The following is a 22684-nucleotide window of genomic DNA, read 5'->3' on the forward strand; positions in this document are numbered from 1 at the left end:
GCTGCTGCTGATGATTATGATGGTGCTGCTGCTGCTGATGATTGATGGTGCTGTTGCTGCTGATTATGATGGTGCTGCTGCTGCTGATGATTATGATGGTGCTACTGATGATTATGATGCTGCTGCTGATGATTATGATGTGGCTGCTGCTGATGATGATTATGATGTGCTGCTGCTGATGATTATGATGGTGCTGCTGCTGATGATTATGATGGTGCTGCTGCTGATGATTATGATGGTGCTGCTGCTGATGATTATGATGGTGCTGCTGCTGATGATTATGATGGTGCTGCTGCTGATGATTATGATGGTGCTGCTGCTGATGATTATGATGGTCCTGCTGCTGATGATTATGATGGTGCTGCTGCTGATGATTATGATGGTGCTGCTGCTGATGATTATGGTGGTGCTGCTGCTGATGATTATGATGGTGCTGCTGCTGATGATTATGATGGTGCTGCTGCTGATTATGATGGTGCTGCTGCTGATGATTATGATGGTGCTGCTGCTGATGATTATGATGGTGCTGCTGCTGATGATTATGATGGTGCTACTGCTGATGGATTATGATGGTGCTAATGCTGATGATTATGATGGTGCTGCTGCTGATGATGATTATGATGGTGCTGCTGCTGATGATTATGATGGTGCTGCTGCTGATGATTATGATGGTGCTGCTGCTGATGATTATGATGCTGCTGCTGATGATTATGATGGTGCTGCTACTGATGATTATGATGGTGCTGCTACTGATGATTATGATGGTGCTGCTACTGATGATTATGATGGTGCTACTGCTGTATCTGCTATTGTTGCCAATGCCAATTATGATCATGATGGTATTCGTACTGCTTTTCCTATTGTTGCCGATAGTCATGATGGCTACGGTTACATTAGCTACTGCTGACAAAGATGATGATGCTCACGGTACTGCGACTACTGCTGCTGCTGATGACGATGATGATTATATACCACTCATGCTGAAGAGCATGCTACTGATGATGCTACTGCTGCGGATGGCACTGCTTTTGTTATTGCGGCTGATGATGATGCTGCTGCTGCTGCTGTTGACGAAACTGATGATGCTGCACGAGTGAGGGCAGAGCCCCAGCGACAGGAGGACCGGGTGGAGGGGGGGGGCAGCCCGTGCCGGGTAAGCGACCAATGAGACGGCGGCACATTGGAGAAGCAGCCAATCACAGCCAGGCCTCGTGCCTGTCGCCGGGCAGATCGTAGCCGTGGGCGAGCAGCGGAGATTAGTGAAGCGGATGGGAATGAGCAGAGATGCACACAGTGGAGGTGACGTGCGCACACACAAGAAGAGTATATGTGTTACACACAAAGACAAAGAGCCCCTGTAGAGCCATAACAGACTGTTGGGGATTGTGCCATTATCGAGCACCTATGAAGGCCGGCATGGCACACGGAAGGGTGGGTTGGCCAACACCACGCACGGCCGCCTTTGTCTCTCGGGTACTCATATTATGGCCGAGTCGACCTCGGGGAGCCCAGGACCGGTTCAGATAATCGTCGCTCGTGTTGGTGGCCGCGAGTGGGAATCGAACTCGGATGGCCGGGTTCGTAGCGCAGCAAACCCCATCTAGCACCTGCGCACGAGCCCATGTCACCGCTCCGTCTCCGCGGTGGGTCGTGCTCTTGGGCGCGTGTTGCCCTCCTGTGACGGGCACCCGGTTTGTTATTGTCGCTAGGAGGCCGCACTGTCGCTGCCAGCGACGAGCCCTGGCCAAGTCCACTCACGTTTCTCAGCAGGTCAATATGACGAATGGGGGACTCTGTGTGCGCGCCGCTTTTTTTTCAGTCTCTCGGTCCAGTTTTAAAGTCTCGCGTCTCCGCGGATGACGCGCGGCTTTAGAACACACGCGCGTAACCGAACGCAACTCTCTGCGTCGTGAACAAAAGCTTCGAGCGAAATTATTAGGAAAAAAGATCCCTCCTAGGATGGTCGCCCTAACAGAAGTACGAACGGGTAAGCGTTTCCGTGAGATCGCTATCCGCGGTGGACTTCGACTACCAACTCACTCGGCTGCAGCAGCTCCATCTAAATGTAGCCAAGCACACAGCAGGTTACTGTTGGCGAGGCACACAACGGGCTGCATGATGTCATTGACAATGACGACGGTGATGAAATTATAGCGATAATGTTTGACGGTAATTAAAACGATGCCACCGGCGGTTATGACGACGATGATAACAGCGGTGACAATCGTGACATCAATTAAGGGGGCGTGTTGTCACAATTCAGAGTCGTGATCCGATCCAAGAATTTATATATATTTTTTATACAAATTCAACAATGTGGGTCATTGAGGTGTTAGGCTAACACACGACATACAAAATATAAGAATCAAAAACAAATTGTGATACACTATTCGATACACGTATCGTGAGCTCACACGATCGATACCGATTAACGATTTTACAAATCGTTACACACCTTATCACTGCGGTGTTGACGATCATGATGTGTATGATGTTGATGATAATAATAATGATGATGGTGATGTAGAGACCCTCAGAGTCGGTCTGGTCGTAGTGGGTGTCACATGAAACCCAATAATGTCACACAGACCTCGCGTCACCACGTTGTGATGCGTCACAGGGACAGTGAATAAGCCAACAGAGGGCAAAGTAATAATAATCATCTGGCATTTACCGATTTAACAAACAACAGGGAGTGTTGTCCGCAGATGCCATACAAGATATGGAAAAATAAAACATTTAACAATAATTACTCACCGCCCTACCCCTCCCTGCCATGCACTGTTTGTATTACCAACACTCCTTTGCTCATTCAAAACCTGTTAACAGCCATGCTTAAACCACTGCTGAATAAAAGCCTCCCAAGCGACTTCCCTACAATGCGTCCTGAGCGATGGTGTTACCGCAATCACCTACACCGGCTTCCATTTCAGCGTATTCCTCCGTCAGCTGACGTTTGCTCCACCCCTCGTTTTGTTCATGAACTGGCAACCCTCCATCTACAATCCACTGCCACAGGCTGGTGTGATGAACCTTTGCATCCAAACGCACGGACGAATCGATCGGGGGGAGGGAACACACTATCCAGTGTGTTTTTCAGGTTGTACCGCGTCTTGTTCGGCACGACGGCCGACGTTTCGCTGCACTTGTCGGGCGGTCCGACGTTTTGACTGTCACGCGACGAACATCTCTACACAGCGAGGGGAAACTGCAGTCGCCCAAGCGTGGAAAAGGGGAATCTCAGAAGTGGTTCCAGGGCGTTTCCTTTCACGTGCCGTTCTCTCACACACATGCTTGTGCTGCTCTGCAAGGATTCGGAATGGATGTGTTTTCCGTGCCGGGGATACCGATACCACAATCGTAAAAAAAACAATATATAACTTTAAAAAAAGGGTGGCATTACCCAGGGGGAAAATGACATTTACTTCCAGAGCAGCGTGGCATCTTAAATACCCGTTTCACAATCGCAGTGTTTACGAGGTCATCTCCCCCGAACGACGCCCTGTGCTTGCAAATTATAGTGAAAAGATTTTAATGGGCGTTGTGCCTGTTGTCCTGACCATTTTGCGCAACGTTAACTCGTGCAGTCGGTCGCGTGGATTTGACTGAACACAAACAAAGGCGGAATCTTAGCAGCTGGCTCCGCTAATGAGTTTCATCCCTGGACGGAATCTCAAACGTCGGTGGGCCGATCACCAAGATCCGGACCGAGACAATTGGCGTCATTCAGCGCGTGCAATTCGGATGTGGCCGTAAAAAAAAAAACACGGGCAGAATATTAAACGGCGTTTTACGTGACTGCACTGGGGAATTTGAAATTTCATTAAAAGCGAGAGAAGGGGGTGAGAAAAAACCTCAACGTCTGACCAACATTTCTAAGTGCGTCAAGGTGGGCGCTGTGGGATCAGTGCTCTTTTCTTCAAATCGGAGATGTGCCGAGATGAGCCGATAACTTGAGTTCCAAATAATGTGGGAAGTTTACGGAGGTTTAATAGTTTAATTCAGCAAGCAATGTGACGAACTGTTAGGATTCATACTATCGATGCATTGCAAGCAAGTACTTATTGTTGTCTTGGTGTTATTATATTGATCTCGTATTCTTTATCGAGTTTGTATTGTCTGTTCCCGTTTGTATTGTACTGTTTGTTCTGCCTGTCTGTATTGTACCGTGTCTACTTAGTACCATCTCATTTATGCTGCCCGTCTAGTTTGTAATGCCTCATTTGTATTGTGTCTCGGCATGACGTTTGACGTTTAGCTCCTCGTTCTTAATTGTAACGTCTCATTTGCATTGTGTCCCATTTGTAGCGTCAAGTCAATGTCTTAGTCACTCCATAAGTGGACCTCAAATATTACCATAAACTGTACGTAAATGATTCTTACACGCACCACTCAAATCACACACGTACATATACAGACAGCGTACAAATCCATTTGAGAGAATGCATAATTACACGCCAACATGTGAATTTTAAATCTCCACAAGTGACCCATCGCCACCGCTGGAGATTAGCTCTGCCCATTGCTAGGCTCGAGCAGAAACGCTGAAACACTTTTGACTTTGATCACTTTTAACCGTAAAGAATTAGGCGGGGCTATGATTAATAAAGTTTGGTAATTAAATGTGGGGGGGAGGGTAATCGAACGGAAAGCACGGTCGCGAGTGAATTAAAAAAACGCAAATTACACCAACGCCGCCCGCCAACATGCACGGTAGCGACGAAACCCGGGTCTCAAAACAGACCGTTCTCTTTAAAAAAATCCAATAGCCATTCTCCGATAACTGCCAAACTAATTGTAGAAATGGACCACCCGTTTAATCAAATATAGCCAGCGGGGGGGGGGCAGTGTCAACCTCATATCATGTGACTTTCAGGGCTACTGGAGAGGCCTACTCCCCCTCACCCCTATCCACTCGTGAATTATTTTACAGCTACAGAAAAAGACACGGGGGGCGGAGGGGGGTCACGGATATCGGGCTGGGACTGTTTCACAAGAACAGAGCTCGCGTTGTGCCTCTCCGGTGTCCTATCGAGTTGTGCCACGCCGCTGCTCGGCACGACGTCCGACGTTTCGCTCGTCGTTCTGGGAGCGTCTTCAGGAAGGAAATTCGGTTGCCATAAACTAAACTATAAAAAAATAGTATTTTACCAGGTAAGGCCTACTGAGCTGTGCAGCTCTGTGTCAGAAGTGACCTGGCCACAAACGATAACTCAACAAAGTGGCTTATCACACGCAAATGTAATGCAACCAAATACTCTAAATGCACATTTCTAAAATGTGGAGGGAAAGACCTCAGGACCCTGAGAAATATCCACGTGACCACAAACTCCAAATATACAGGCATCAGGGTTGAGATTGAACCCACAACCTCCTGTATACCAGGTGAGGTAGTGAACATCTCACCACCATGACAATAAAGAATCAAACAGATCGGAGAGCGACGCACAAGCGTGGAAACGTGCGTATTCGCAGGGTAGCATTTTCACCGAACAGTGTCTAGCAATGCCACACATGCGACACGTGGGGCCCTTCTGTCAATCCACTGCTGGATGATGGCCTCTTCACGCTGTGCGGGTTGTGTAGAGGGAGGTGTTGGATCCGGCTTCACCTGCGATTTGGCGAAGGCGAGGCATGCATAGACGCCGGGGAATGGAGGTACAGTACAACAATGGATTTCGCTACACTGCCCTCTGCTGCCCACGTGGCCCCGCAACAGCCCATAGCAACCTGTTTGTGCATGGTGGCCACCCATCCGAGCAAAGCAAACGTAAGCCAGTGTTGGTTCATCTTGATGAGTTACCATGACGACACGGACAGACGGACAGACAGAAACACCGGCAGACGAATTAAGAGGCCCGGGAAAGGTTTCTCACCACCGTGGATTGTTTTGGTGCAGGTGCGTGCCCTTGACAGGCGATGGTCCAGGCAAGACGCCCCTCACCTGGTTAGGGTGTATTCCCTGAGTCCTGAGTGCAGATTCATGGCTGAGAAAGTGCCGATGCAACCACGCAGGCGTTTGTCTCGTCCGATCTTCCACGTCACAAACAGCGGGCTGGCCGGCATAAAACGGGGGAGGGGCAGGCGGCGGACACACAACGCGCACGCACGCGCTCAGGTGAGCATTCGATTCCGAAAACACGAAACACCCGACAGGGAAGTGGCAATTAAAATCGATACTCGGGCTCACGATACGACGTTACTGGATTGTGCGCGGGAGAATTGATTATCTATTGGATGCGCAAATTTTTGTAAGTAACTGTTACCATCGGGGCAATGGAAAACAAAACAATCCACGCGAAACAATACGGAACGTACACGACCGCCAAGACGGGCAATACAAACGAGTAAAGAACATACGAGACTTGATGGACAACACAAACGAGACGGAACATGCCAGGCGAACAATACAAGATCAGACGGTACAAACGAGTAAAGAACATACGAGACTTGATGGACAACACAAACGAGACGGAACATGCCAGGCGAACAATACAAGATCAGACGGTACAAACGAGTAAAGAACATACGAGACTTGATGGACAACACAAACGAGACGGAACATGCCAGGCGAACAATACAAGATCAGACGGTACAAACGAGTAAAGAACATACGAGACTTGATGGACAACACAAACGAGACGGAACATGCCAGGCGAACAATACAAGATCAGACGGTACAAACGAGTAAAGAACATACGAGACTTGATGGACAACACAAACGAGACGGAACATGCCAGGCGAACAATACAAGATCAGACGGTACAAACGAAAAATACGAACAAGACTCGATTCTCGAATCGAATCCCAGCATTCAATCGTAACATCAATTCGTGGGAAAATTAATCCAGAGGCTCCTAGCTAAGCAAGCACTCTTGAAATACCTCACTCAATCCGACAACCCTTAATTTAACAATCCGAAAGCACATCAAAGACTCGTATCTTATTTTTCAGCAGAAATTCAGATGCCTGGTTTTGTACGCCTTCACTCTTTATATTTAACTAGCTGTACTACCCGGCTTCGCCCGGGACTTGCCTTCACCACGCCCGGCCGCCTTTGTCTCCCCAGTGGCAATGTTCACACACCACAGCAGTTACTCGTTTGAGGCTGAGTCGACCTTGGGGAGGCTCATGAGCGGTTAAAATAATCGTCACCGGTGGTGGCCGTGAGCGGGAATCGAACTCGGGTCGCCGGGTTCGTAGCGCAGCGCACTCACCACTACACTACAATGCGTTACGCCTCCACATGCGCGGGTCACGTGACAGATTTGACGTCACAGCTCACTTGCTGTGCAAAAAATAAATGCATTATTGAGCTCCCCCCAAACCCCCCCCAAAAAAAGTGTATTTAAAAAAATTTTGCATGGTGTACAGTCTGAAAAGTACCCACATGGCAAATTTCCAGTTTGTTGCATGTCGGGAAGTACGCTAAAAATTTTGAACAGACACACATTCACAACTTTGCCTTTTATATATATGATGAAGATTGGCAGTTTTGTTGCCAGTTACGTGTGGATTACGGACTTGGGGTAAGGCGGATGCGTTTTGCGGCACGTGTCACTACGGACTCGCCGATTCGTTTCTTCGCCGTTATTCAGCGGGCACGTCTTTTATTTTAACGGCACGATAACCGGTTGTTTTGGTGTGTAAAACTCAACCCAGGGCCCCCCCCCCTGTTAAATCGAGATAAACAGTCTCGAATGTGTGAAATTACACAAGCAGGTTGACATTTTTACCAGCAGCTTTCTACTTGACTGGGTTAGATGATGAAATGAAAATGGAGGAGCGCGCGGTCAAAGGCAAAAGCGATAAGCTCGCTACCGTAATTGTTTTGTTCCCGACTCGTCCGTCGACCGTCGCTGTTCACAATCTCAAAGTAATCGTGCGGGGGTCTGCTCTTGGAAATTCCAGACAGACAGTCCAGCCACAAGTTGCCGCAATTAAAAACACGTTGCACACTTTCCCAACCGCTCCTTTTCGTCTATCACGATAAGCGCTGGTCAAGCGGAGCTCCGGCTTCATCCACGTTGCGCACACGCTTGGCGCTGTCCGTTTAGGAGCGGTAACAAAACTAACGGTAGCATGCCGTTAACGTTTTTGCGTCGTCACGTTTAAACTAAATATAGATATGCACTTCTCTCCCAACTATATTCTCATCGCGCCACCTTTGTCTGGGTCAAAAGACGAAGACATTTCCCCCGTTCAGGAACGTGAGTAGCGAGCAGCGCACCACCTTGTGTCAGGCAACGGATGCCGACATCGCGGAACCACTGCAGGAGAAAAGTCCGTTCAGCGGGCTTCTTCAGCCAGACGGCGGCACACCATTTGCACGCCCTGGGTCTACGTTTTTACGCCTAAAAACAACCGAGATGGACATACGCGGCGGGCGATCTGGCAGATGTCGCGGCAACTGCGTAGAGGCCAGCGACGTTCTAAGCGCGGTGCCGGGGGGGGGGGGGGGTGACTCAGGCAGCTGCGGCGCTTCGGGGGATGAGATCAGCAGCTACGACCAAATGCGCTCCCTCCGAGCCTCAAATAGCGGCAACAAGGGGCTATTAGCGACGAGGTTGGCTGACGTTTAAACAGGGCCCTCGCACACGTCATCCCCTCCGTTTCACTCTCTTCAGCAAGCCACCATGCCATGACACACGCCTTATTTTCGTGGCGCTTTGAAATATATTTTACATATCTATACGTACACGTGTGTGTGCATGTGTGTTCGTGTGTTTGCGATCCCAAGAGCGATTATATATTTTTGGTAGCAGCGCCGGTGGCAATGATGGTGGCGATCAGCCCCCCAAATATGAAGACCATTTCCATCGAACAGCAAATTCCACAGCACTGCCCTCATGGCCGCGGTTCCAGCCGCGTTCGTCTGATGGCGAGAGGCGGATGACATCACGACCGACGGCCCTCATCAGCAATCATCAATCCACTGCTGGACAGAGGTATTCCGTGGCGGTGAACAATGCTGCGCTCAGGGGCATCACAAGGTGCCGAGGACCAATTTCCAAATTCAACCTTGACTTAAAGCTTTCGTGACTGCAGAAATTCATATTCCTTGGGTCTTTCGGTAAAGTCACATAGATAGGTTCAAAGAAAATAACAAAAAACTACGACGTTTCGATCGCAACACAAGCGTTCGTCATCAGAAAGTGTTTTTTTTGTTATTTTCTGTTAACCTATCTACGTGACTTTACCGAAAGACCCAAAGAATATGAATTTCCAACTTGTTAGCGGCAACGGGACCCAATCGCGACATCAGCAGCGACAACGCACACACTAACTTTGCTAATCCACTGCTGGACATGAGCCTCTCCCATGCCGTGTGGGTCGTTTTTCGGGGGGGGGGTTCTGATCATACTTCACCTCATTGGTCAGTGTGGGTTGGTGAAAGGGGGGAGCGGAGTACATTGTACAGCTGAATGGATTTTTATGCACCACAACATGGCCAGAGGCCCACAGCCTATAACACCGGTTTGTGCGTGGTGGTCGCTCGCCCAAGCACTAACCGGGCCTAACACCGCTTCGCTTCCAAGATCGGACAGAATTGGGCACATTCAAGGTTATTATTTGTGCCCTAAGCTTTCATCAATAAACAGTCAATAAGGCTACGATCGGGGCACCAGCAGTGCTTTTGAAAGCCGCTCCAAGATTTCACTCTGGGATTTATTTTTACTTTTTATTTGGTCGCTCAGGACGATGTTGTTTTGATGGTTTAGTGAAAAAGCCACTTGTCCGTTGAGCCACATCTGTGAAAAAGGGATTTTAAAGCTCATCGGATTCGTCCGGGATAAATATTCTGATTCTGATTAAGCTTGCCCAATGCGAAGCACTTAATGATATCATGACCGACGGCCGTCATCAGTCATCATCTATCCACTGCTAGACGGATAAAGGCATTCCGTGCCTTTGACGTGTCAGTGACTCGCTGCACCTGCGATCTTCCCCGTTGTGGATGACGGGAGAGATCGTTGGCAAGGTTGACGTGGGCTGAAATTAGACGAGGCTTAAAATAGGCACGTTTAGAAAAACAGCCACCACTGGGACAGCTTCACGGAATTAGGAAAACTCACCATCAACATTTCAAAAACACCACAAGGATAAACATATCAGAGCATGTCATTTCCTTAATTAAGCCATATTCAAAAATATGCCTTAGCTATGGAATAAACCAACTGTTTCACAGACACATGAAACTAAATTCACCGTCGCCATCCCAACGTGGATAAAAATTCCGTTCGTCTGGATGTGTGTGCCACCGCGAGTATTTTATTTAATAAAAAATGGATGGGCCAATTATTTTCAACTCCATTACAGTCCTCTAATTGGACGACACACTACGCCCAAATAAAAAGCCAGTTGGTAATTGCACCAATTATATAACCCACATCTTTACAGTGTCTGAAATGTACGTTCCAAACTGCAGAACTGTTCCCCCCACTGCATTCTGCCCACTTGTGTGCAGAATCACGAAGGTCAAAGTGACCCCGTTATTCCCGGGGACGCGTTCGTCCAGTTTAGTATTTAATCGGACTTTGCACTCCCATCTGGGTTGAGGCCTCCCCCTCTATGATTAGAGGTAATAGCGTCCTGCCCGACAGACAGCGCACGGGGCTTTTCAATCGGCCGCGGGGGTACACTGCCGCCACCACGCCGAGAACAATCGCGTCCGACTGAGGGACCCCCCGGAACACATTTTGGAAAAGCCGCGTTGCTTCGTTTCGCAGCCAGATACTTTAAAAAAAAATAAAGGCGACGGGGAGTCTCTTGTTTTCGTTCGTTGTCGTCCTTTTTGCATTTTGCTTACAAATAAAATGCCAAGAAATTCGGCGACACGACGCAATCTGAAAACGCAAGGGCGCACGCGAACCAAGGCCAACGACAATAAACGCAATGAAGCGCGTGGGTAACACAGGACGACCACGGCAGCGGTACGGTTCAAACTTCTCCTTTATCTTCGTAGTCGCTTGGCCGTTTGGGCCCTCACCGTCTCCTGCACTGACATCTCCTTGCACTGCTCTCTCGCTCTCCACTTCCCTCCGTCCTTCGCTGCGTTGTCCAACCGAGACGGCTGTGCACCCCATTCAGCGTCTGATCTCTCAGATCACAGTCTCCCTCTACGCGGAGCACCTTCCAGTGTTCCTTCTGCCCCCCCCCCCCCCCCCCCCCAAAAAACGTGAAAAATTCCCCAGGCGGCTTTCTAATTGCGAAGGCAGGCAAGATCTCCCGTCGCAATTCAAGAAAACACGCAGAGCCGTGGCGGCACTGTCAATTTGGATTTTCTTGTTCTGTGTTCATCACCGTTCTAATGCTTACCGGCACAGCGTGTCCATGATTAAGGCCCCCATAAAGCAGGCCGTTTCAAACCACGGGGGAGGCCTTGTCGATTTAAAAAAGATAAAACGAACTAATAACCGAGTGATGAAGCAGCAGTTTACACACTGTCCTGTGAACTCCATGGCTAATATCAGTGGAAGTGGCACTAGCGACAACTCCATCAGCTGCAGTAGAGACATCTCTACCGGTCCTGGAACCTCCTCCGAAGGACTTCCTTCACAAACATCCAAATGACCAGCACGGTGAAATATGATCAAACAACTGCCCGAGACCGGCATGTCCTTCATCCAGCCGGTGGATCGACAAAGGGCTGTTGACTGTCAAACAATCTAAAAACAATGGGCTCACGTGGCGATGTTGACCATTGTGAACCACCACCGCTCACAACTTAAGTTATCCAGCGATACAATAACATTTGGATTCTGTACAATATAAATTGGACCGTGTCTCGAGACGCTGCTTCACACAGCGAGGGAGGCATGGTGGTCGCGTTTGTGTTGAATTCGCCCACTGTGCTTTGGCTCCGAGTCGCTCACGAGTGTAGGGCACGAGACACTTTGGCTTGTGGGGCGCGATAAAAACACAAATCGATGTCGCGGTCTATTTTCGGAGAATGTTTATGGCTTTCAGATGGGCTTCTGCGACCATCTGGAATGCTCTTCCTTCCGATATTAGGAAGCAAACGGAGCTATGCACTTTAAAATAATTTCTGGATTGAAAACTCATTTCTTTAGTTGGTTGTCCTTCCCCCGCACCTCCGATTAGCACGGTTGACTACGTAGGGTGCAAAATAAGTTTAACAACGTACATTGCAGGTTCCACGCGAAGGGGTTCTAAAGCAGTGGCAGTCGATTAATTTCATCTGCCAAGTCACCTCCCGCAGATTGGTCAGGTCTGGCTGTCAGCGACCAGTAGAGATTGTGCTGCTGCTGCTGAGAGGGGCGAGATGTTCTTTGGCGGAGAGGCAGCAAAAAACAAGCCACATCTCCGTCAATCTAAACCAGCCAAAATCGTGCCACGCATGGGGGTCTTGATTGTTCCTTCTTCACGATGATGTGTAATCAATATCACGAGGAATGCTCAACCATGCAGATTACAAGAAATGGACTCTGCGATGGAATGCGACTCATACGTGCCCCGTATCCACGTGGAAAATGGTTCACTGCGGCACATCATCTTCATCATCCAGGATCGATCCACTGCTGGATGAAGGTCTCAATCTGTCACGATACCACGATGCAGCAATCTATCTCGCCCTTGGCCACGAGCGAATTTCATCGCTCCGTCTATGCGGGCGAACGTGCTCACCGTTGTTGTGCTCCATTCCTTTCGCCACCCCTCTGCTGTTAGTCTCGACCAACGGCCATCATCCATCCCAGCCTACGTGTGTCCAGCCCAACCCATTGCTGGATGAGGTACAATCCCTCCCCACGTCGTGATGGGATATGGGACCGTACTGGGCGAGTGAGCGGTCGGTGAAGGTGGCAGGAGGGGGTGTTGTGGGGGAAGTGCAGAACAACAATGCATTTTGCTGCACTGTTGATTTAGTGGCGTTGATGAGCAGCTTTATGAGAGATGCTCTTCGTCAAACAGGATGGAATGGCCGTCAATTCTATCGTGTTTCTCATAAAAAAAATTAATATTTTTTCATTTTACCAGCTAAGGCCCACTGAGCGACGTAGCTCTTTTTCAGAAGCGACCTGGCCACAAATGGTAGCTCACCGAAGTAGCTCACCACGTGGAAATGTAAAGCAACCAAATCCTCTTAAATGCATATTTATAAATGTGGAGGGAAAGAGCGGGGGGAGGGGGACCCGGAGAAAAATCCACGCGACCAAAAGGAAAACATGCAGACTCCAAATATACAACAGGCATCAGGATCGGGCTCAAACCCACGCCTGTACACCAGGCGATGTAGTTAACATCTTGCCACCAAAGCGCCCCATTCGTTTGTCTTATCCAGCTAATAAGCTGCCGCGTGTTTAAATAAGGGTTGTGATTTTTTTCATGCACCACATTCCATCTGATAAATATTCTGAGAGGCTGGATAATGCTTTTATTATTTCTTGGGTAGATGACTGTACAGCAGGGATAGGGAACGTTTTCATTTCCGAGCCCCGAATACAGATGACAGAGCACCATGGGCAGGCCAAAGAGACAAAGATCACCCATACAGCCTTAACATTAAGATTGACACTTAACAGACTTTTGGGGCAAGTGCTGTTAGCGAGCACCTATGAAGGCCGACACGACACACAAGGGGGTGGGTGGCCAGCACCACACCCGGCCACTTTGTCTCTCTTGTGGCTATGGTTACACATTGCACCAGGTAGTCATTTGAGATGGAGTTGACATAGGGGAGCCCACGGACTGATTCAGATAATCGTCACTGGTGTTGACTGCGAGCGGGAATCGAACTTGGATCGCCGGGTGCGTAGCACGGCACGCGAACCACTGCACTACCACTCCACACAGACCACCGCACATTGACGCACACATACACACCTCACTTCTGTCCCTGTAATGGGGCTCATGCGGTAACCGAGTGTGCCAAGTTTAGAAAGTGTTGTTAGCCAGGTCGAAATTATACTTCTCGTATCCAATTAGTGTGGCCAAGATGCTCGCGGTGATGAACATCGCTTGCAGGTCATTCTGAAGCCAAGGCCTCATGTGGCCACAGGCCGAATTAATGAGATCACACGTGGTACATTCCCGACGCTGATGTAACACTTTTTCTTTCTGACCTCTCCCATTATAAATGACGTCGCTCCTACTAGTGCAAAGCCTGGAAGGCACACGTTGTACACAACACCTTACTGTGGTTCTTTAAAAAAACAATAAACACTCCAGTGGTTTCCTGTTAAATTTAGCTTTGATTTTAAAATGTTTCTTCCCAGTTGTAAAAGGCCCTCGTGACCTTTTACAAGAACTGCTGACACCTTAGACTCCTAGGTCGCACCTTGAGAGATCGGGGAGCGCCAAACTTTTGGTGGTTCCTAGAAGTTGTCTCCAATCAGGAGGAGCGAGGGCCTGGAGTCGCTACGCTCCTGAACTCTATTCTTTTTTTTTAAACAAAGTTTTCTGAACACATGCCCAAAGGGCCAAAAAAATCGTTCAATGGTAAGCGTTTAAAAACGCACTATCAAAGATATAAGACAAATAATTAACAGGTTTCTTATCATACCACTATTTTTTTTCTCTTACCAGGTAAGGCCCACTGAGCTATGTAGCTCTTTTGCAGAAGGAACTCGGCCACAAATTACAGTTCAACGAAGTGGCTTATAATGCAGAAAATGTATAGGTGCCAAACACTGTGAACGCACGTTGATTATAAATGTGGAGGGAAAACCCGGAGGACCCCGAGAAAAATCCACGGGAACGCGGAGAAAGAGAGACACGCAAACTCCAAAAATACAGGGGGCAGGGTCGGGATCAAACCCACGACCTCCTGTATGCCAGGCAAGGTGGTTAACATCTCTGGCGAATTGCCCGATGATGCTGGATGCAATAACCAGCGAAACGTCGTACTCAAAAATTGTAAATGTTGTGATTTCACGCTTCAACACACCGGTGGGCTAAAGCAGTGAACTGTCTTTTCGTCAACGTGGCACTTTTTTGCTGATTGGCCGTGTCGGGTGGTGGAGGGTTACGACACATTTATAAATAACGCGATCTGACCCAAAAACGTTGATTATGAACATCTCGTCATGTTAAAGAGTTTGGGAATAGAGATGGGAGGAGGGAGTTCCCACGTGGAGCAGTGCAAGGGAAGAAGCAGAAAGAGAATTGTTGATCATGCACCTCCGATTAGCACGTTTGGCGTTGTACGGTGCCAAAGGAAACTCAACGTACGGTACTCCCTCGTGATTCGCGAGGGATACGTTCCGGAGATGCTCGCGAATAAAACATTTCTCAGGTAATGATGCTGGTCTAAGAAAACCTCTCTTTTTAATGAATTACTTTAAATAGATGTGTAAATAAACTATTGAATGCATGAATATTTTATCTCTCAGCACTTTCTCTCTGTCGATGCAGTCGTGTAGAGTTCCACGGGTAGCAAATACCGCGGATCGCAAGTTCATGAAATAACGAGAGAATATTGTTCACTGTGGAGGAGACGGAGTTCAATCTGAACATTGCTCAAATTAAATCTTCACAAACTGAATTTACAAATGCACTCAAAAGCGAGCTTATTTTTGAGCTGCATTGATTGGCCAATGACATATTGGAGTCTAACGAAATAAAGATTATCTTTACGTATGTTCACGAGATGTTTGCATGAAGAGTGCCTGATGGAAGCGAATGCATTTTATTAACCACCAACAAAAACATCGTTCTTGTGTGTCACACTTTGTATCAATGACTCGTAGTATTTACCGTACCATCTTTACTAAGATGAAAGATAATTTCAAGAACAGGTTCAATAAAATCCTGATGATTATATAACGCTTTAGTCTTTGGGAACTATTTAGTAAGCAGAACGAATGCCGACAGGTATCTCTGAGCAAAATTCATTTGCATATTTTAAAATAGTAATTATTGCGCTTGTTTTTTTGTCTCACACAAGTTTTGGCCATTTGCCATTTACAATCCATTTGGCCACGAACAACACAGCGATATACTTAAAGTTTGGATCATCATGGATCATCATTATGAGCGCTAACGTCGTTCCCGCCCCCCAACCCTCCCCATTACGGGCGGACAGATGGACAGAGTTAAACGCATAATTATTTCAAACTTTATTTGGAACGAGTTAAGAACTACACATTTGTTTCCGAAAACAGCACCCCATCCAATGATTACAAAGGGCCCACAAACTCTCCAAGTCCAGCAGATCGGGGCCAGTGAATACAAAGGGCACACAAACTCTACAAGTCCAGCAGTTCAGGGCCAGTGAATAGAGAGGGCACACAAACTCTACAAATCCAGCAGATCGGGGCCAGTGAATACAAAGGGCACACAAACTCTACAAGTCCAGCAGTTCGGGGCCAGTGAATACAAAGGGCACACAAACTCTACAAATCCAGCAGATCGGGGCAGAGGTTGCAAACGGGTTTTGATTCCTTACCCGTACCCGTACCCGGCCGCACCAGGGTCGCAAACGGGTACCCGTACAGGTACGGGTAGCCGGGTATCGGGTAGGGTACTGGTATCGGGTGCCCGATTGAGACCTCTGGTTCGGGGCCAGTGAATACAGAGGGCCCACACACGCTACAGTATGTATGTGCGCCGACCCCCCCCCCCCTTTAACCCAACACTATGTGGCGTAAGAGCCAGCGAAATGTTAACGAAGGATAAAGTTCTGCTTTTAAAAAAGAAACCAGTGCAATCCATGGAACGAACCGAGTGAACAGTGGGGAGTGGAAATATTCACGGGCTGTGATAATAATCACAGCCACGGCACAAAGGTGTGTGTGTGCCCTTGGAAGCTCTGTACGTGTGGTGCTACGCTAGTGTTGTCCTGGGGAAAAAAACAGCTAGCTGAAGGTTATTTGTTTTTCACTGGGATGCAGGTTAAACACATCGTTGGCATGGTAGTGGCTAGGATGTGGTATTCGCCCGATTCTGAAATTAACCAGGGGGGGGATGGAGAGCGTCACTACTGACATTCAGATTAGTTTATAACGCGTGTGTGTGTGTGCGTAATGTCGACTGGAATACATTATGACACAGAACTCTTAAACGCCTTCACACTCCTCTTAAAAGGTGACGCTCAATATACTACAGTCCAAAAAACTAAACTATTAAAACAATATTATTTTACCAGGCTAGGCAAACGAGGCTATAATAGCTCGTTTTCAGAAGCGACCTCACCACAAATCACAACTTGGCAATGTGGGTTATGTGGAAATGTATAGCAGCAGCCGAATACTCCCAACGTCACGAGGCACACCTGCCGGCAGACCCAGGTGTAGGTGGAGATGTGAAATGCTTGCATTCTGTGAACTGTTAGAAAATGAAGGTCACGCCACGTGTGATGAAACCGGCTACTGGAGAAAGAAAAAAACCCAAAACGCGAGCCGCATTAAAACACGAGAGAATGGTTTTCTTTACCGTGCAGACGGACCGTGCAGACGGGCGGATTGGAATGCGGGATTAACAATGCGTTACTGTACAAAATAAGCTCCGATGAACGAAAATGACAAAATTACACAATGCAGAAATCCTGGACTGCGTGTGGGACGGTTTATTTTGCCAGGACGTTCCAATTCTGTAAAGCCGGGGATAAAAAAATGTGTCTCGCCACCCACCGCGATTCAATGGAATGGGTGCGATTCAGGATCGCGATTTTTATCGTAGGAGCGATAAGTTGTGCAACTTTTGTCGTGAATGATAGCGCCACTTGTGGCTGTAAGGGAGTCACATGAGCGCATAATGTATGACAGATGAAAAACTCACGATAATTGACTCTCACACGCGCACGCTATTTGATGTATTACCGCGAGATCAATAATCGATTTTAACCGATGAATCGATGCAGCATCCCACCCCTACCGTGTACAGCATCAACTGAAACAAATCTCCACTTTCAAACTTAAACAATCCACCTAAATTATAATAACAGGGCACGTTCAAAATACTGTATTGATTTTAAAAAAAGTATCAATCATTAAACACGACACTCTACATGCTCATGCGCTGCACATGGCAAAAAACGTCGGACATTATCCAGAACAATACACAGCACGCACCGACAAACAACCATACAGCACGCCGGAAATTCTCCGCACACGTTCCCTGGCCCGGATCGGGAATTGCTTATGTAATTGGACAGGTCCCGCAGACAACAATACAGACGAACAAAAACCCTACACGGTAGGTTCCACATTCAAGCTGTTTCAGCACTGTTCGTCGCACGACAGTCAGCGACTGGCCACGCTTCTGTAAAATGCTGACAGGCCAGCGTTCGCTCAATGAAGCAGTGTTGGCAAAGGCAAACGCATGCCCAGTTTTTGCCCGTAAACAATTTTTGAAAGTCTCTAACATCTGGGTCAGGGCCGAGGTAGGAAAATATTTAGCCAGATTTAAATGCCCTCGGCAAAATTTATTTGGCAGATCGAATAAAAAGGGTCCATCAAAGTGGCGTCCTCACCGCACTAACGCGTTTTAATAAAACGTACGAACAGACGACATGCAGTACAACGTCACATACCCGACCGTCACATAGCCTCCCAGACAAATTAACCGCCGACACCCAGTGCAATTTTTGCGCATTGGGTGTAACTGTCATTTTCCATCGACGTTAACACATAGCCACCTAACACTCTACGCGAGTCCCCGGCGAGTCGGATATATACGTGACGTTGTATCAAATCTGGTTGTCCCCCTCAACTGCCTTCAAGGGCTGGTGCCGCCAAGGTGCAATCGTTTCTCACTTGCACTCTCCACAATGGACTTGTCCACCTTTACAGGGCCTCAACGAAGCCACGTAAAAAAAGTGGTGGGAAAGGACCTCACCAACCTATTGACCAAGCAAAGGTGCAGCCCTGCAACTGCTTTACTCACGTCACTGTCGGGCAGAAGGGCCTCCCCACGAGACAGCCCCTTGAGAGAGGGCATCTGGCCTACTCTTACAAGCATCGCATCTCAGCAGAGGTGGCAATACCCGCATCTTCCCCCCCCCGCCCACCACAGGCAACCTGGCTGGTGCACTAACTACGGTATAACCAATTATAATTCGGTGGGCAGAGGTGGTGGGGGGGGGGGGGGGAATATAAAAAAAACGTGCCGATTGTTTCCGACTGTCGCGCCGGGAGATAGAATCGAACCGCCAATCTCTGGATTGCGAGTCCAGCATGTAAAACCATCACACCACGGCAGCAATATATATAAAAAACGGGGACCTCGTTCAATCACATCAGTTTTGATGTGGTCTGGTGGAGGTGCACTCCTCACGGGAGAGAATTGGACTCCAGGCCAGGTCCACTGGGTTGGGAGGGCAAACGGCGTCTCCTCCGCCTTCCTCTCCTCGCAAATACTCATCCAGCTGTTTTTTTTTTAACAAAGTGTTACTGTGCCAGTACTGCATAAGAGCTATGACCCCCCCCCCCCCCACCACATATACACACGTCAAAAAATACTATACTGTAGAGACTCGCAGCGCACGCGTGACATCATTCATTATTATTCAAGCTGAAAGGAATGTCAAGCAGTGCCATTTCGAGGCCGAGATATGCCACAACTGCGAGACCTTTATACACTCCAAATGTGCGCGATTAGGCTCTAGCGTTTGCTTCTGTTCATACTGGCCCAAAGGAAGCAAAATGCATTTGGTTCAATTCACACAAAAGTTCTGGAGAGGATAACAACCAAAATCTACAGGTAGTTGTCAATCCACTACGCTCGATGAAGGCCTCTACCAACGTGTCGATGATATTCACCGCGCTGGTCGGTGCATGCCGTCGAAAGGGGGGGGGGTCAGACATGGGCAGGAATCGAATTCAGCTTTTCATGGCTCGTAACGCAATGCGCCAACTAATCGCTGCGCCTCTGCTACAGACGATGTGGTCTGGCAAAATGAGTTCATGACCACTTGGCGATGCAGGCCATGCTTCCACACTTTGCCTGCGAGATTTATCTCTTTATTACAGGGGAGTTACATAAAACCCTCTTGTGATATAACGTGGTGCCTTGTGTGCGAGCTCAATGCTGGCGAGCATCAGGAAAAAAAATACATAGACCACTTAAATCAAGCAGACTAATTACTCAACGTGTATTATGCTTGTTCATCAGGAACGCCTCAAAGTTTCACGGTTTTAGGATTCATGTCTGCATTAACCACAATACTTGCAGTCAAATGCAAACAAAAAAACACACTGATAATATATGCATTGTCCCTGAAACTGATTGGTTCACACCAAGGGACGGCTTTCTTTTGAGCCTTGACCCAATTGGTGCTCGACCAGAGGACGCCAAAAGGCGTACAACTCAAAGACAATGCCACTATCAAAGTAATGAGGGCTCGGGGTGAGCAAAATGACGACTGCCACTTTGTAGGAGAATCAAGGGTGACGGTCCTGTGCAGGTAACCAGCTGGGCTGTAAACGAGAATTTGCCTAACTTTGAAATGAGACAAACGTGTAAATATACATACATACAGTGTATACGCTACACTAGACACTGCAATATAAGTATATCCATGCTGAGTGTATGCTGCTATATGTAACAATGTATAAGGATATGCCTGCGTGCGTGCATATGGCAATTGTACAGTAGTGAATTTACAACCATGCAGGCAATGTGGCACGTAACCGGGCCCCGGCTATGAAGTAGGCTCCACTTTGCTTTGCCGTGCAAAGAACATTCAGAAACTATGAAAAGCCCAAATGAGAGGCTTAAGTTAAATTGTGTGATGCTCTTGCTCTGCCATCCCATGCGGTAGTTCTGTCACCATGGAATTGTCTACACAACATGGTGTATTTTGCGGGTCAGTCTCAAACAAAGGAATGAATGAAAGAAATTTCATTATACGTTTTTTTTTTGTAACCAAGCTTCTTTTGTATGCCAAGAAGACATCGTTTCCCTAACAATGGAGAGTTAAATTAAACATTTTTATCCTGAAGTTGAGTCGGGATAGGATTTTTTTTTTATCAAAGCAAAACTGTCGTGTTTAATTGAACATCCGTGAAACGCTTTACAAGCATCTGCGTCTCTTGTTTGCACGGTCCCTAAGGCAGGCAACGTGCATGCACTCGTATATTTAAAATACACAATTCCCCGTTGTGCCCGGGGTCGAACTCAATCGCAACGCACAAAGCACGTAGTAGCCTCCCCGTTACACAAAGGCCAACGCAAGCCTGCGCATACACAAACCCCACACAATAAAATAAACCAGTGGCAGAAATACACGTATGCGTGCCTCTAGATTCTACGGACGGACAAATCGTGAAACAGATACGTGCACAGTTCAAGCGTGCATTTCTGGTGCTCCGATATCTGCTACTGCGATTATGTGTACCTCCAGACGATCTGCTGAAGACACTGGTTCCCTTTGGCAAAGTTTTCTTATCCTCGTGAATATAAGTCACTAGGGATAGGTGGTGAATGGATTCTATTGTGCAGGTCTCATTTTTACAGATACGACTAATCAAGTAGAGGTGGCACTAAATAGATTTTATTTTCCACGTTTAACCAGTGGTAATCGCACAGATAACACAAAGGGTTATCATCGTTATCAAAAGTGCGGTCACGGTATCACGGAAGAGGCCACAGTCAGTCTGGCTCTTTAAAAAAGATGACTTTAAAAAGGGACACAACGCACTGAAACACAACACAGAAATAAAACGGAGACAATTACACAACACTGCTGCATTATTAACCAGACATTCCACCGATGCAACAACATGCAATGCGGAAATCTACAAATTATCGGTGTGTCTGCTTAATTGTTCAAGGCACAAAGCACGGCTTTGGTCGCGAGGTGTAACTCGACATTATATAAAAAATGAACACTCGGACCAGGGCGCCGTTGTCTTAACGCCTCGCTCGGGGAGACAAAGAGCTGAACCCCGGTCGTGGTGCTTTATTCACTTAATTACAACTCGCAGCCCTTTGCTTAAGCAAGGACTTCATCAATTCACAAAATTAACACTCAGGTGTAGAGATTATAAATAAGTATTGCACGGTCCTTGGTCGATCCACCGCCGTGCAGGTCTGGCCATACTTCGCCATGCTGGTCAATGTGAGTCGGTGAAGACGGGGCCGGGGTGGGATAGAATTAGTTCAGACATGACGCACAACCGACGATGTTAGTCACGGCCTGGAATTAAACTCGGCTCATCGGGTTCATAATGAACTAATACTTGCGCTATTAATAAATTGATACTTGCATTTCCGTTGTTCGGTTCCCCTTTTTGGCGTTCTCTGGTCGACTAACACTGGTGGTGACAACAAGGCCGTAAAGAAGGCCCTCTCTGGTGTAGGCCATTTAGTTTCCAAGATAATGCAGACATTATAATAATCAGAGGATGTTTGTTTGCATTTTTTTGCTGCAATAATGTGTGGTTAACGCAGACTTGATGCTATTGCAATAGGTATCATTTTGGTGTTTGAACGTCTTAATACTATACGGAATGGATAAAGTCCATTCTTATTTTCTCATCATTTTGATACTGGCAAATAGGTCCCATAGACACCACCTCCGCCACCACTCCACCGCCCAGGTATTTATAATCGTGGTGATGACCGAATGATGAGTTCATTCTTAGCCTCACACATCACCTGCGATTAAAACAAAACTGGATTTCAAACGCACGGATCCTAGGAATATAATGGAATATAATTCATCAAGACAAAGGGGCTCAAAGGGCGGGAGATGCACGCATTCCTGTGTTAGGATGAACGC

At 47.6% G+C, this 22684-nt stretch overlaps 1 protein-coding gene across 3 annotated transcripts in view; it reads right to left on the reverse strand.

Moving 5' to 3' along the window:
- AMMECR1 (AMMECR nuclear protein 1) overlaps positions 1-22684 on the reverse strand; it is a 63343-nt gene that overhangs the window by 11673 nt on the left and 28986 nt on the right. For all 3 annotated transcript variants that reach the window (XM_061570441.1, XM_061570439.1, XM_061570440.1), the window contains exon 3: positions 5945-6055. In XM_061570441.1, coding sequence (XP_061426425.1) covers positions 5945-6055 — 111 coding nt within the window. The remainder of the gene's footprint in view (positions 1-5944; positions 6056-22684) is intronic.

The sequence above is a fragment of the Lethenteron reissneri genome, chromosome 45, assembly GCF_015708825.2.
Source record: "Lethenteron reissneri isolate LAM-NWPU_2019-01 chromosome 45, ASM1570882v1, whole genome shotgun sequence".
Classification (NCBI taxonomy): Eukaryota; Metazoa; Chordata; class Hyperoartia; order Petromyzontiformes; family Petromyzontidae; genus Lethenteron; species Lethenteron reissneri.